Source organism: Hydra vulgaris, chromosome 15, assembly GCF_038396675.1.
Source record: "Hydra vulgaris chromosome 15, alternate assembly HydraT2T_AEP".
In the NCBI taxonomy this organism is placed as follows: Eukaryota; Metazoa; Cnidaria; class Hydrozoa; order Anthoathecata; family Hydridae; genus Hydra; species Hydra vulgaris.
Window position 1 is genome coordinate 7,952,501 of NC_088934.1, and position 13,135 is coordinate 7,965,635.

Genomic DNA, 13,135 nt, shown 5'->3' on the forward strand with positions numbered 1-13,135 from the left:
ACTTAATTTTCATAAAAATTTTTAAAAGCTATATTTTCAAATTAAAGAAATTTTTCTCGATTGCAATCTGGAAACTTGAAATAACAAACTCTCACTCTTTTTGAAAACTTAACATTTTCAAAATTTTAATTTTTTTTTTATTTGACAATTTAAAACATAAGTTAAGACATAAAATAAATGGTTAAAAATATTTATAAGCTGTTATATATACTATTAACAATTATATATTATAAAGTTGTATCACTATTTTTTATAATTTTTTGCTAATGTGATTAGTTACTATTTTTAATGTTTTCTTTTATTTTGTTTGATATTAGTTAGTAAAAAATATAGTTATAGTTTTTTTCATTATTTAAAAATTATTTGCAGAAAAAAGAATTTCTTCAGAAAACACAGTTTAAATCATAAACAAAATAATAAAAAAAACAATATTGATTGCATGTTGTGTAATAATCAATGGCATGTATTGATGATGTGTGTTGACCAGTATTATGTATTGATTATGTATATTGACCAATGACATGTATTGATGATGTGTAATGACTAATGGCTTGCATTGGTGAAGTAGTGTATATTGATCACATGTGATCTTTTGAAGTATTTCTTCTAGCAGTTTGGATTAGCTTATAATTTTTAAGCCAAACAAAACTCAAAACAGTTGTTTTCTGCTAATCACAATAATGTAGATCTTTTTATATTTATGAATGATTACACTCTTAATTTTCAGTTTTACTTCTCTAAGATTACCTTTTTTTTTCATTCTTGTAATGTTCTTACTTCTGATTCCATTCTTTACCTTTCATTTATCTTTTTCCATTCTTGTATAATATTCTGTTTTTACATTAGAGCTGGGTCTTCTAATGATGCCCTTTTTCTTTAGGACAAGGTGTAAAATGCATTAAAAACGCAGTTAAACCTGTTCTAGCAGCCAAGCTTGAGTTTATGTTATATTGTTATAAGGTTGTTTTTTTTAAACTAATATCATGATGGCTGCTATAATGAGCAATTATTTCTTGTTTCACCTACTAATGGTCCCTTATACCTTTTTGAATTCTTTGTTCTTCTATATATACTTCTATAAAGCTTTTTTTGTATTTTCTCATTTTTTTTTTTCATTTTTTTTTACTTGTTAATTCACCTCCTCCAGGCCGTGAAGGCCACTACAGATGAGTAGGCTACTTAATTGTGGTTATAACCCTCTCTCAACTCTATATCTCCAAAACACAAACCTTAACTAACAAGCCTGCTGCGCAGAGAAACAAGTTGAGTGCAGTACTACCAAGGATGTGGTGGGGATCGAACTCGGAATCTCTCGCTTATGAAGCGAGCGCTCTACAACTACACCAATATCGCATATATACTTTCCATATTTCTTTTTGAGTAGATTTTAGCTTATATTTGATTGTTTTTTTCAAAATGGTGACTTCGTTTTCTTTCAATTATTCTTCTTCTTCTTATTATTATTATTATTATAATTATTATTATTGTGTTGAGTTCTTTTTAAACTTCATTACAGCTAATTAATTTTTTTTTATTGCTTATTGGTTTGTGTTTTAAGAAATTTGATCTAATCTGTTTGTAAGTTAAAAATCAACATTTTTAATCAATCTCTACTTCTTTTTTAACCTAATGTTAAATTAAATAATGAATGATAAAAACTAATGTAACTATAAATGTTGTTTCCAGAAAATTATTTATTAACTATTTTGGTATTTTTTCAGGAGAATTAGCTGCAAGAAAAGCCATTGCTGAGTTAATGTCAAATCCTAAAGCACTTCTCACTGAACAGGTATTTTTAGAAATTGTTCAGGAAATTTTGTAAATAATTTTGAGTAAAATGAAAATGAAAACATCATATACACTTGGTTCTCAGTAATAGAAAAATAGTAAGAAGATTGTTTATATAGTTGATATACACACAGGGTGTCAGCAAGGAATATATTTTTTTTACTGGGAATATTTGTAATTATTGTTTTACAAAATATTGGGAAATTTTAATTCAATTCACTTGTTGGACGAATGCCATTCAAAAACTAAGGTACCCCAAAAATATTTAAATCTGTATTTTAAAACCGTAAAAGAAATGTTTTTTGATACACGAATGTTCCAGCAACAATTAAAATAGAAGAAAACAAAGATAACAATTTAGGTAAATTTTTTACAAGCATTTAAAATTTTAAGAACTATATAATTTTTTTTTAATTTTTAAGAATAATTGTTATAAAATAGTTGTCTTTTAGTTAAAGTTTGCAAATCCAATCTTTTAAAATGTACGATTCAACATGTGGTTTTTGGAGTGCATAAAAAAACATTTAACCAGAATCTTTTTCACTAAATTTGAACAAAATTGATACAAATATCTCATTAAAAAATTTCCATAATTTCTTTTTATTACGTGGTAACAAGATCATTTCTGGATTTTGTCCATTTACTTTGCTGCAGACTTCATAATGTTAAGACAGGAGACCTTGAAAGAATCCAATCAAGTTGATTCTAATTAAAAAACAGATAATGGACTTTCAAACCATTGCTAAGAATTATTCATTGCTTAAAAATGTTCCATATGCTAAAGTAAAGATACTTAAATCTTGCTCAGCAGATAAAATCTTTACTCAGAAGATAAACCATGGAGTGTTGAATACAAAGCTGAGTTTAGTTCTGGATGGAAGTTGGAAAATGTTCTCAACTATTACACCAGATACCAAAATTCAAACATTAAAAAAAAAAAAAAAGAAGAAATTTTAAAAGAAAAAGTAAAAGATCTAAAATCAATATCAAAGAACATATGTCATCAGTCTTACAAACATTCATCTAGTGTTTAATGTTAACTGTTATCTGTTATAACTGTTATTTTTGTTTTCCACAATTTTCAGCTCTATTGACAACTTGGTTCTGCATCCACTTTTTATTAACTTTTTTTATGAACTTTTGCTTAAATAAAAAAAATTATTTTATAAATTTTAATTTGCAGGCTGTTGTATTTCATTTTCAAGTAAAACAGAATGTTTGGATTAGTCTTTAATTTATATTTACTATTGCAACATCATCTTAAAAATTGTAACCAACATAATAAGTATATATATATTTTTAACACCGTCCCCCCCCCCCCTCTTCCTTTATTAATTCTTATCTTGAATCTATTCTTACTTGTTATCAACAAAAAAAAATTTCTCAAGACTAATTTAAAAACAGCAAAAATATATATCAGTAACTGGTAAGAGTAAAAACTCTAGGTGTAATTAGGCTTTCAAAACCATTGACATTTTTTAAAAATATCATAAATTTTGGTTTGTCAAATTTAGGTTTATCTTTGTTTCTCACGATAACATAAAACTTATGTAAGCATATTAAATCCTATTGAATTATATTAAAACAGCTGTTTAAAAATGCGCATTTGATGGCTAGCCACTTTAGAATTAAATTGTTTGTTCGTTTTATGTAAAAAATTATCTTCCATCCTTTTATTAAGACCCCCTCCTCCCTGTTTATTAGATCTAGTATTATTCATCTGAGAGCAATCATATAAACCGCTTTCTGAAAAAATGCTGTTTATTAACCCCTTAAGGACCATGCTATATGGTCCAAAAAGACTAAACCCGAGATAACTCGGGCGGTCACATATTTTACGTTTCATTATGTATTAGTCCAAAATAATTCGTGAAAATAATCTTATAACAATATTATTATATTAAATCAACTAAGAATCAATCAAATTAATGATATTTAGATTTTAATAATACACAATTAAATTATTAATTATTTTATTTTGTTTACGTCTTATTATATATTTTTTTATTATTATATTATTATATTTTCTCAGTTATATATTATATTTTTTCCTTTATGTATCTATCTATTTATATATATGTATTTTACTAATATGTATCATTTTTACATTTTTTTTGAATTAAAAAACAACATATTTATGTATAAAAATAAAGTTTATTTTTAAAACAGACTTTTTTTTTATTTTTAATATGTCAATATCTAAGTTCTAAGCATTAAAAAAAAATTGATTTTTTTGGTGCATTTATTTGAAAAAACATTGGTCCTTAAGGGGTTAAAGTTTATAAAAATGCAAACCAGCAGGTTGCATGTCCACAACCACCCTTTCAAACAAATTTTTATTACTTCTAATAAAAATAGATTGTTTACTATTAGACTTCAAAATATAAATATTTTACGAAAAGATAAACTGTCATTATTTGTGCCCTAAAATTTGAAATTCAAATTACCCCGAATTATCATCTTGCAAGAGCAAGAATATTTTTTTAGACTATTTCTAATAACAAACAATAACAAAAATAATTACTGAATTTTTTCAAAAAACAAAACAAAAAATTATTAATTAAAAAATAGCACCTGTTAAAATTTATTTTATATTAGCGCCACTTTTGATATTTTAATTTAAAAATTTAATTTTGTTTGATTATTTGTTTTGTTATAGTGATTTTATCACTGTTGTTATAGTGATTTTATCAACAACAAAAAAAAAGAAAAACATTACAAACTTTAAATGATATCTTAAAAAGAGTTTATTTTTTTATTTTTTTGATTGAATTTACGCTTGTAGCAATATAGCTTTTGCAATGTCTTTGTTTATATAAGTTTTATTTTGCAAAAAATAATAGTTTAGAAAAATAAAATTTATTAATAGTTACATCAGCTTTATATAATTAACAGATTGTGCGATATCGAAAAAGTAAAAAAGTTATTTAAATTTAAAAAAAAAAAAGTTTTTTTTCTCTCCTTTTCTATTTTTTACAAAAAATTAAATTCCTTGTAAACATGTTATAGCTTATAACAATGCATAAAAATATTCATACTGCGTACGTTTAACTTTTTTGCCTTAAGGCAAGTGAAAGAACAACGACATATATTTAAAAAAAAATGGTACTTAAATAACTTAAAACTTAAATCTTTGTTTGTTACAAAAAAGGGTAAAGTAATTAACATGATTTTTTTTACTTTGCAAAAATATTTTTTTTTTGTTTGATAATAACTTTTTAAAAGTAAAAAATCATTATTTGCAAAGCAGCAATTTTAAGAAATAATGAAAAATTCATTTATACAAATGTCAAGTAAAGAAAGAAATTAAATGTCAAATGATAATAAAAAATGTAATAATAAATTTAATTATTTAATATTAAAAAAAATTTTTTTTTTTGAATATTAAATAATTTTAATTTTTTTTTAAAGTTGTAGAGAATATTGAGCTGTATTTGAATATATAAATATCAAAACTTTCTTAAATATATTGACTTTTAAAATGAAGTGAAAAAATAACTATATAAACCCTATTTTTTACATTATATTACCATCAAATAGCATCTGATTAAATTGTAAGACTCGGTCTTTGATTTTCTCCACAAAAAATTTCTTCATAATAGCTTAATATACTCTTTTAGTCAAATACTCTTCAATATTTCTACATGCAATATTAAAATTCATAATTACTAACAGCAGTTAAGAATTAAAATGGTTAAAATGTTCATTAAAAACCATAAACTATGATTTTCTGCTGCCTAATCTAATAAATCGAATTATGGTAGCAGTTCTTTAAAGAAGATTAAATTGTTCAGATCAGTTATGTAGCATAACAATCTTTCTTTGTACTCTGGATGATTATTGTTTCATTTATACCTTGACTAATGTTTATAAAAGTCTTCATGAGCAGTTTCAACAGTTTGTTCACTATAGGGTCCTAAGGGGGATCCTTTGCGACAAATAAAATTTTTGATGCTGTAGAAGACAGTGTGAATTTTGGGTATTATGCTTGCACCAGTTATCATTAACACCTTTTGAAATTTTCAGTTATTTCAGCAAAATCCGGCTGAAGGATAAATCCAAATCAAGCTTTTAAAACTAAATTGAAACTTGAATGCTTCAAAAATGTGTACTCCAGCAAGTTGCTGGAGTACACATTTTTAAGATGCTTCCTGCATTCGTTTCCCTCAAACTGGCCCCCCATCATACAGGCTCAGTTAAATGTGAGGGGCAGCTGGCCACTTAACAGCTTCTATCCACGCAAGTATCTTGAAAAGAGTATTATTGACAACTCCAATAAGGTGATTAAACTGCCTTGTAGGATTATTTCCAAAATCAAAACATTGTCAGGCCCACTGATGAATGGCTTTCGAATGACATTGCCAAACAACTTTGCACAAGCAACAACCCCTCAGATTGCTAAAATGACTCGAAGCTAGATTTGATTGAGCCCAGTGTTTGCAAGTTTCCATATTTGAAAAGACACATGGATTTGACATCACACCTTGTACAAGGGTGCATACTTTAATGGGTTTAATGACCACAAATTATATTTGGGTCTTTCATATCGCAAGCAAAAGTTAGTTTAACTCCATTTGCATTAATCAGTGACCAGATTTGCTTAATGTTGGAGTGAGTTTCTGGCAAATCTTCTGATACTGCAACAAGAATTTGTCTCTTAACTTCAGTGTCTTTGCCAATCCTTTGAGTGAGAGGTTGATTTTAAGGCAGTGAGCTGGTATCAACCTTTAACACAGTACCAACAATGCTCAGACAAAATTTGAAAAAACCTTTACCACCATCAATTCCGAGCTTAACAAAATATCCTCCAGAAATTTTGCAAGATTAATTTACATGATTCAGACGGCTTGATAAATTATTAATTTTTATAATTTTTATAAGTCACTGCAAGTAAAGAAATGGCTCAAGTGTTAACCTGCTCTTAAGAAATTTTTATAAAAATTTGGCTCTTCATCATCATCCATTTTGCTGCTTGATGTTTGGATTACAGTTCTACGATTTTCTTGAATCCGTTATTTGGTTGTCCTGTAGTTAATTGTACATTTACAAGAGCTAGAGTGGTCAATTTTGGAGTGCCTTATAGTAGCTGGGCACTACTTTGACCTGAAACCAAAACATAAATATTTTATCTTTATATCAAACTTTGTTCAGAAAGTTTAAAACTTTCAAGTTATTTGTTTTTAAGTGATTAGAAACTTGTTAAAAATTTACCTACCGAAACCCTTTTTTGTCTCTTTTTTTAAAGATTTTCTTTGAAAATATATGTAAAAATATATGTAAGTATAAATATTTACGTGGGGTAATTGTAAGTGGAGGCCCGCCAGATGTTTGGCTACTAATCTTTTGCTGCTAAAGATTTTTTCGTCATTATTATTTATTATTTTTATTACTGCTATTTTTATTATTATTACTATTATTATAATTATTATAAATACTATTATTTTTGCTGTTACTTTCGCTCTATTAAAGTATAAATTTATTATTGTTATTATCATTATTTTTTAAATTAATATTATTAATGCAATTATTTGGTGTCACTCCTTTAATCAGGTTTATGCATTAATGACTCCATCCTTGTCAATCAATTATTTATATTTATTTTTAATAATGATATTATGACCTTATTACTTATAATATTTTAGATATTCTAATTATTATTATTATTGTAATTATATAATTGTAAATTTTGAGTAAAATAAATATATTTTTGTTGTCGTTTTGTTGTTATTTCTCAATAGTAGTTTGCTCTTCAAGAGGATGTTTTTCTTGCAGCTTTGAATGACCTATTTGACAGATTAGGCAATAACACATCATACCTCTTGTTTCAGGTCTCACTTGTATTAAATTGAAATTAAACAAAGGAGGGAGTATTGTTCTACACAAATGTTCTACACAATTGGCTGAGTTCTTGTGGTTCCCAAGAATCACTGATATTGATCTTTGTCTCGTACAGCTGCCATATTCAATCTGCTTGGAAAGCAGTAAGCTGTCATTAACATTTTTTTAGACAGAGCAAGCACACAAACTTTCAATGTTCATTGTTAACCTTTGCTTGATTTGGCATTTTGGCATAAATCAAACTATCCCTTTTACAAAATTTAACCTGATTTTATATTGGATAACAATCCATAAACATATCTACAAATATTATTAATTACAAGTAGTTAAAATCAAGGAAATAGTTACTTAAATTACAAGTAAATAATTCTTACATAATTATTTTCTTTAAAGAAAATAATTATTTAAATGAATGACACTTGTCATACTTATTGACAATTGAGATGAATTATTTGATGACACATTCCTACAAAAGATTTGTACTACTCTTTAAAGGACTATTCTCTCTTTCATAAGATTTTCCTTTTTTTTTTGGCCCTCTAAACTTTTTATTTGTCAAATATTTTGATTATCTTATCTAAATTTTATAAATTTTCTTATGTAGGTATTTTTGTAAAAGCATTTCAATCATTTTTTAATATTTTCAAGCATTTTGACAGTAGTTTATACCTTGAAAAAAGCTGATATTTTCATGCAATGCATAAGCCAAGTCAAACCACTCTTTAAAAAGCAGATCAATATTTTTGTCTATAAAATGAATATGGTAGTTATAGCAATAAAACAGTTTTACAAAAGTTGTTGGTATTACATAGTAGAACACTCATGTAACCATTATTTTGAAAACAGTGACCGAATATCACAGTAATTGGTAATGTTTTAAGGTATAAGTAGCAAAAAAATAACAAAATATGAATTAAAACTGCCATAACTCCTTTACCTGTTAACTAACACAGCTGAAATTTTATCCAGAGTTTAGTGCGTATAATGCTACATTTGCACCAACTTTTATCAAATTATATAAAGTGATGCTCATTTTACAGGTGTTTATATTGTTGCGCTATAAAGTCAAAATTTTGCTCAATTTGAAAATTCAAACTAAGTTATTTTCCATGGACAAGATTAGAAGATTTCAAAATTTGCATCACAGTGTACCTTGATGTGTACGGTATCACCCCATGGGTGCAACAAATCGACGAACGTGCGAACATTTGTTAAAAAAAAAGACAGAAAAATGAACATCACATTTCCTTACTTTTACTTAAGCAAACATTGGCATTCGTCTAAAATTTTTAAAAACAAATGCACAACTTCAGTAATTTTTTTTTCCAAATAATTATGCGCTTGATAATTTTTTATTTATTATAAAAAAAATAAATATATTATAAAAAAAAAATAAGTTACTAAAATTTAAAATGCATTTTCAACGACTTTAAAAGAAACCATGATAATACTTTTTTCAATAGCATTACTTTGTAAACATAAGTTTAATAATTAAGTACGCAACTGAAGAAAGTAATTACGTTTTAGCATAACCAAGCTTTTACCAAGATTTTCATGTAAGTGCAAAGAAACTTTGTTTTTTGTTTAACCTATTTTAACTGATAAGTTTAACGTGTTTGGAAATTCCAATATGACATCAAATGATAAGTTTTTCAGCAATATTTGTATATGGTTTTTCAATACAGCATTTAGTGCATTTTCAGGAGTTTTAGTTTTTACATGCGTTTACAAAAGTACGAGAAATTTTAGTTAACATTGGCAATTACTTTTAAAGAAACCATGCTAAAACATTGCTTTCTTTAAAACCGTGCGTTTTTTAAGCAAAGCTTGTTATCTTATTATCTTTAAATTAAAGTAATGTTTGCCCTTTTTAAAATTTTGAAAAATTTTTTTAAGATTTGCAAAAATATATATAATTTAATAGAATATATTGAACTGATATATTTATTATAGTTATCATTTTTTACTGTGCATTTAACAACACCAATAATATGATATTTTATTATTAAATACTTAATATTATAAATGTAATAATATCATATTAAGTATTTGATAATAACTTAATGTAATAACTTATTAAGTACTTATTATTATATTATTATTTTTAAATGTTATAAAAAAGAAATATCAAAACAACTTTTATTTTATTTTTAGTTCCTTTTTATTTAAATTTCTTCAAGTTTTTTTTATAAGTAAATAGATTTAACAAACTAAATTGAGAACTATTTTGTATTAATGGATAACAATTTACAGTCATATTGTACATTAGTTATCATCAATTTGCGCACACTTTGCAAATGCGTGAAAAATTGTTTTGAATTAATAAAAAATTTATAAAATTCAATGAGCATCTTTGATGTATCTAATTATTATATATCTTATTAACTAGAATAAAAGTTATTTAAAATAAAAATAAAATTCCCTTATGATTTAATAAAAAATTGAAAGAATTGTAAATTAAACTGGGTTATTCATGGCCAATGGCACGGGTTTCAAATTGGAGGTGCACAGCTATCTATTTCTAAAAAAAGTCCTCTAGAACTTCTCTTTAAAAAAAAAACAAAGAAAAGGGCCTTTCGAAAAAAGTTGGGGGGGCACATGCCCCTCTTTTTTCCCCTCCCCCCTCCCCCTTCCCCACTGCCTTGTTGGCCCTGTTATTTGACATACCTCTTAAATTAGACGTTTGTCAATAAATAAAGAAACAAACGTCAATGTTTATTAAAAAAAAAGATTTGTCGCGCCCTTCCCATATGCGGTAGTGGTGTAGTGGTAGAGCGCTCGCTTCTTAAGCAAGAGGTTCCGAGTTCGATCCCCACCACGTCCCTGGTAGTACCGCGCTCAACTTGTTTCTCCGCGCAGCGGCCTTGTTCGTCAAGGTTCGTGTTTCGGAGTTATAGAGTTGAGAGAGGGTTATAACCACAATTAAGTAGCCTCCTCATCTGTAGTGGCCTTCTGGGCCTTGGGGAGGTGAAATAACATTAAAAAAAAAAAAAAAAATATAAGTAGCGTTCTTGGGTCAGCTAGGTTGGCATTATCAGGATCAGTGCTAACCGTGTACATTTAAATATCATCTGGCACACACATAAATTGCCTAAAATATAAATATTAAAAATCTTTTTAAGCAAGTATTATTATTTATACATTTTTCTTTAACCACATATATTATTGCTTACCTAAAAATGAAACAAATGGTTGAATTATTCTCTGCTTTCTCTATATATTCTTTGACATGCATACTTTTTGCCAGCATTATAAGTATAGTTAAAAAGTATATTGATACTTATTAAAAAAAAATTTCAAACTGATACCCAAATGATTACATGCCATTTCCCTTAAATAATTCAGTGCATGTTTTATAGACACTCTTCCTTGTTGTTTGATTGTAAGGCTGCTCTGTTTAGCATTTAAACAGAGCCAAAATGATCAAGTCAATCTGTAAAAAAAGACTTATATAAAAATAATAGTCTGATTAAAAAAGAGATATTTAAATATAAAGATTCTGATAATCCTATTTAGATAAAATCATGTGATCATTTAATGTTAAATTATTTTATTTCAACTTACTTTCCTTTTTCCAGAGCAGCTTGAGTATTTAATGATAGTTTGTGAAACTTCCTTTCATCTTTCATCTTTGTATTGTGTGATGTCTAATACGTAGCACATTTAGAATTAACTTGGATACTTCCTGTTTATTAATTTCTTGAAAAGATCTGTTCTTATTTTTTATAAAACAAACAATACATGGCTCTTCATTTTCTGTAAGTACAGTTCAATATCTTCTTTCTTGTTCACTAGTCAATTTTCCATCTAATTGCCCGTTGATTGTCTCTCTATCTTTACTAAGAGTAAACATACTAGTCTATAATGCTGCTTATAGATTCCTGTTTATTTCTTTGCACCAATTTATAGCAGCTTCTAGTTTATTTAGCTCATTTATTTTATTAGTATGTTTTCTGGCAAACTGTGGCATCTAGGAATTGACCAGTGCCCCGGCCCTGGCTAAAAAGGAGACTTTTTGCAAATCGTGCCCTGGCAAAATTATAAGATTTAGCAGGGGATGATAGCTGGTGCTTGAATAAAGTTTACAATTCTTTATATATTATAATTTACATTATATACTTAATTTATATACATACATTTACTATTTATTAAATACTGGCATATATTTATATATTTTTAGACTAATTTACTTCCAACAAGGTTGCAAGCAACCACTATCAAGTTATGAGTTTCTTTAAAATAGAGGGTAGGTTAAAAAGCTAGGAAACGGTTAACTGAAGATTTAAAAACAAAAATATGAAGATGGATAGGAGTTATAAGGTTTTATGATGTGCAATAAAAAAACTGGATTAATAAAGGTTTTTATTGCATGAAGAGACAGTAAAAGAATGCAACTTGTTGAATCAGAAGCCAAGCAAGAATGAGTTTTGGTTTATCGTAAAATAGATGATAGTTTCTTTGAGCATTAACATGATTAGAGAAATAGCATAAAAGAGGAAGACTAAAGCCTGATGATGATGATGATGATGATGATCATGATTATGATCACAATGATGATGGTAATGATGATTATGATGATCATGTTGATCATATTTATGTTTATAAATGCAAAAATATACAAAATATAACATTAGTTTTGAATTAAAAAAATATACTTTAGGATGTTTAAGTGTTTATGCAGCCCCGTTCACAAATTCCTCCTAGGCCTCAGCTATATTTTATCAAACATGGCCCGGGCCCCACTCCCAATTAAATACCAACCCTGGTTGCTTACTATTGGCATCAACTTTTGTACTAAGATTTCTTACTTTGTTTATATGTAAATGTAACAGAGATGGTGGTTTCATTTTACTTACTTTTAATAAATACTATAAATATAATAAACGAAACCCTAAAATGACAAACAAACAAAGAAACATAACATGCTTCAATGGCAGTATTTTTGCAGTAAATTGACATAAAAAATTAAACTTTTTTATGGATGAAAAACTGAGAGAAAACTATACGAATATTTTATTAAATTATTTCAAATCTTTTCCAACATCATCAAAAAATCAATGTGGTTTTTGGGTGCATATGATGTGTTTTTTGTAGTATATTTGTTGTGTTCCTCAAAATATAAGTTAGAATTGATGCATTCATCCTAAGAGCAATTTATTATAACAATCTTCAAAAAATCAGATTATAATTCATAAAAATAAAAATGAAAAGGCATCTTGAACAAGTTTATCAAGTTATATTAATGTTGAAACAAGTGTTGAATCAGGAATGATTTTTCTGTTGCTGGCGTAATTTGTAGCATATCTAAGTCCAGTATGAATTACATTTAACTTAATATATCTGAATGATAGTTCACTAGATATGTTTTTTAAGATTTTTATTTATGGCAAATTTAGTTTATGTTTTAGGAAATTTTTATTAAAAAAAAATAATTTCTTAAAAATTGTATTTCACGCATAAATTCAACCTAATTTCACACATAAACAAAAGAAAAAAAGAAACATTATAA

At 26.7% G+C, this 13,135-nt stretch overlaps 1 protein-coding gene across 2 annotated transcripts in view; it reads left to right on the plus strand.

The window, feature by feature from the left end:
• The window catches only part of LOC136072073 (tyrosine aminotransferase-like), a 41,297-nt gene that overhangs the window by 6,250 nt on the left and 21,912 nt on the right, over nucleotides 1-13,135 (plus strand). For both annotated transcript variants that reach the window (XM_065820236.1, XM_065820235.1), the window contains one exon: nucleotides 1,722-1,789. In XM_065820236.1, coding sequence (XP_065676308.1) covers nucleotides 1,722-1,789 — 68 coding nt within the window. The remainder of the gene's footprint in view (nucleotides 1-1,721; nucleotides 1,790-13,135) is intronic.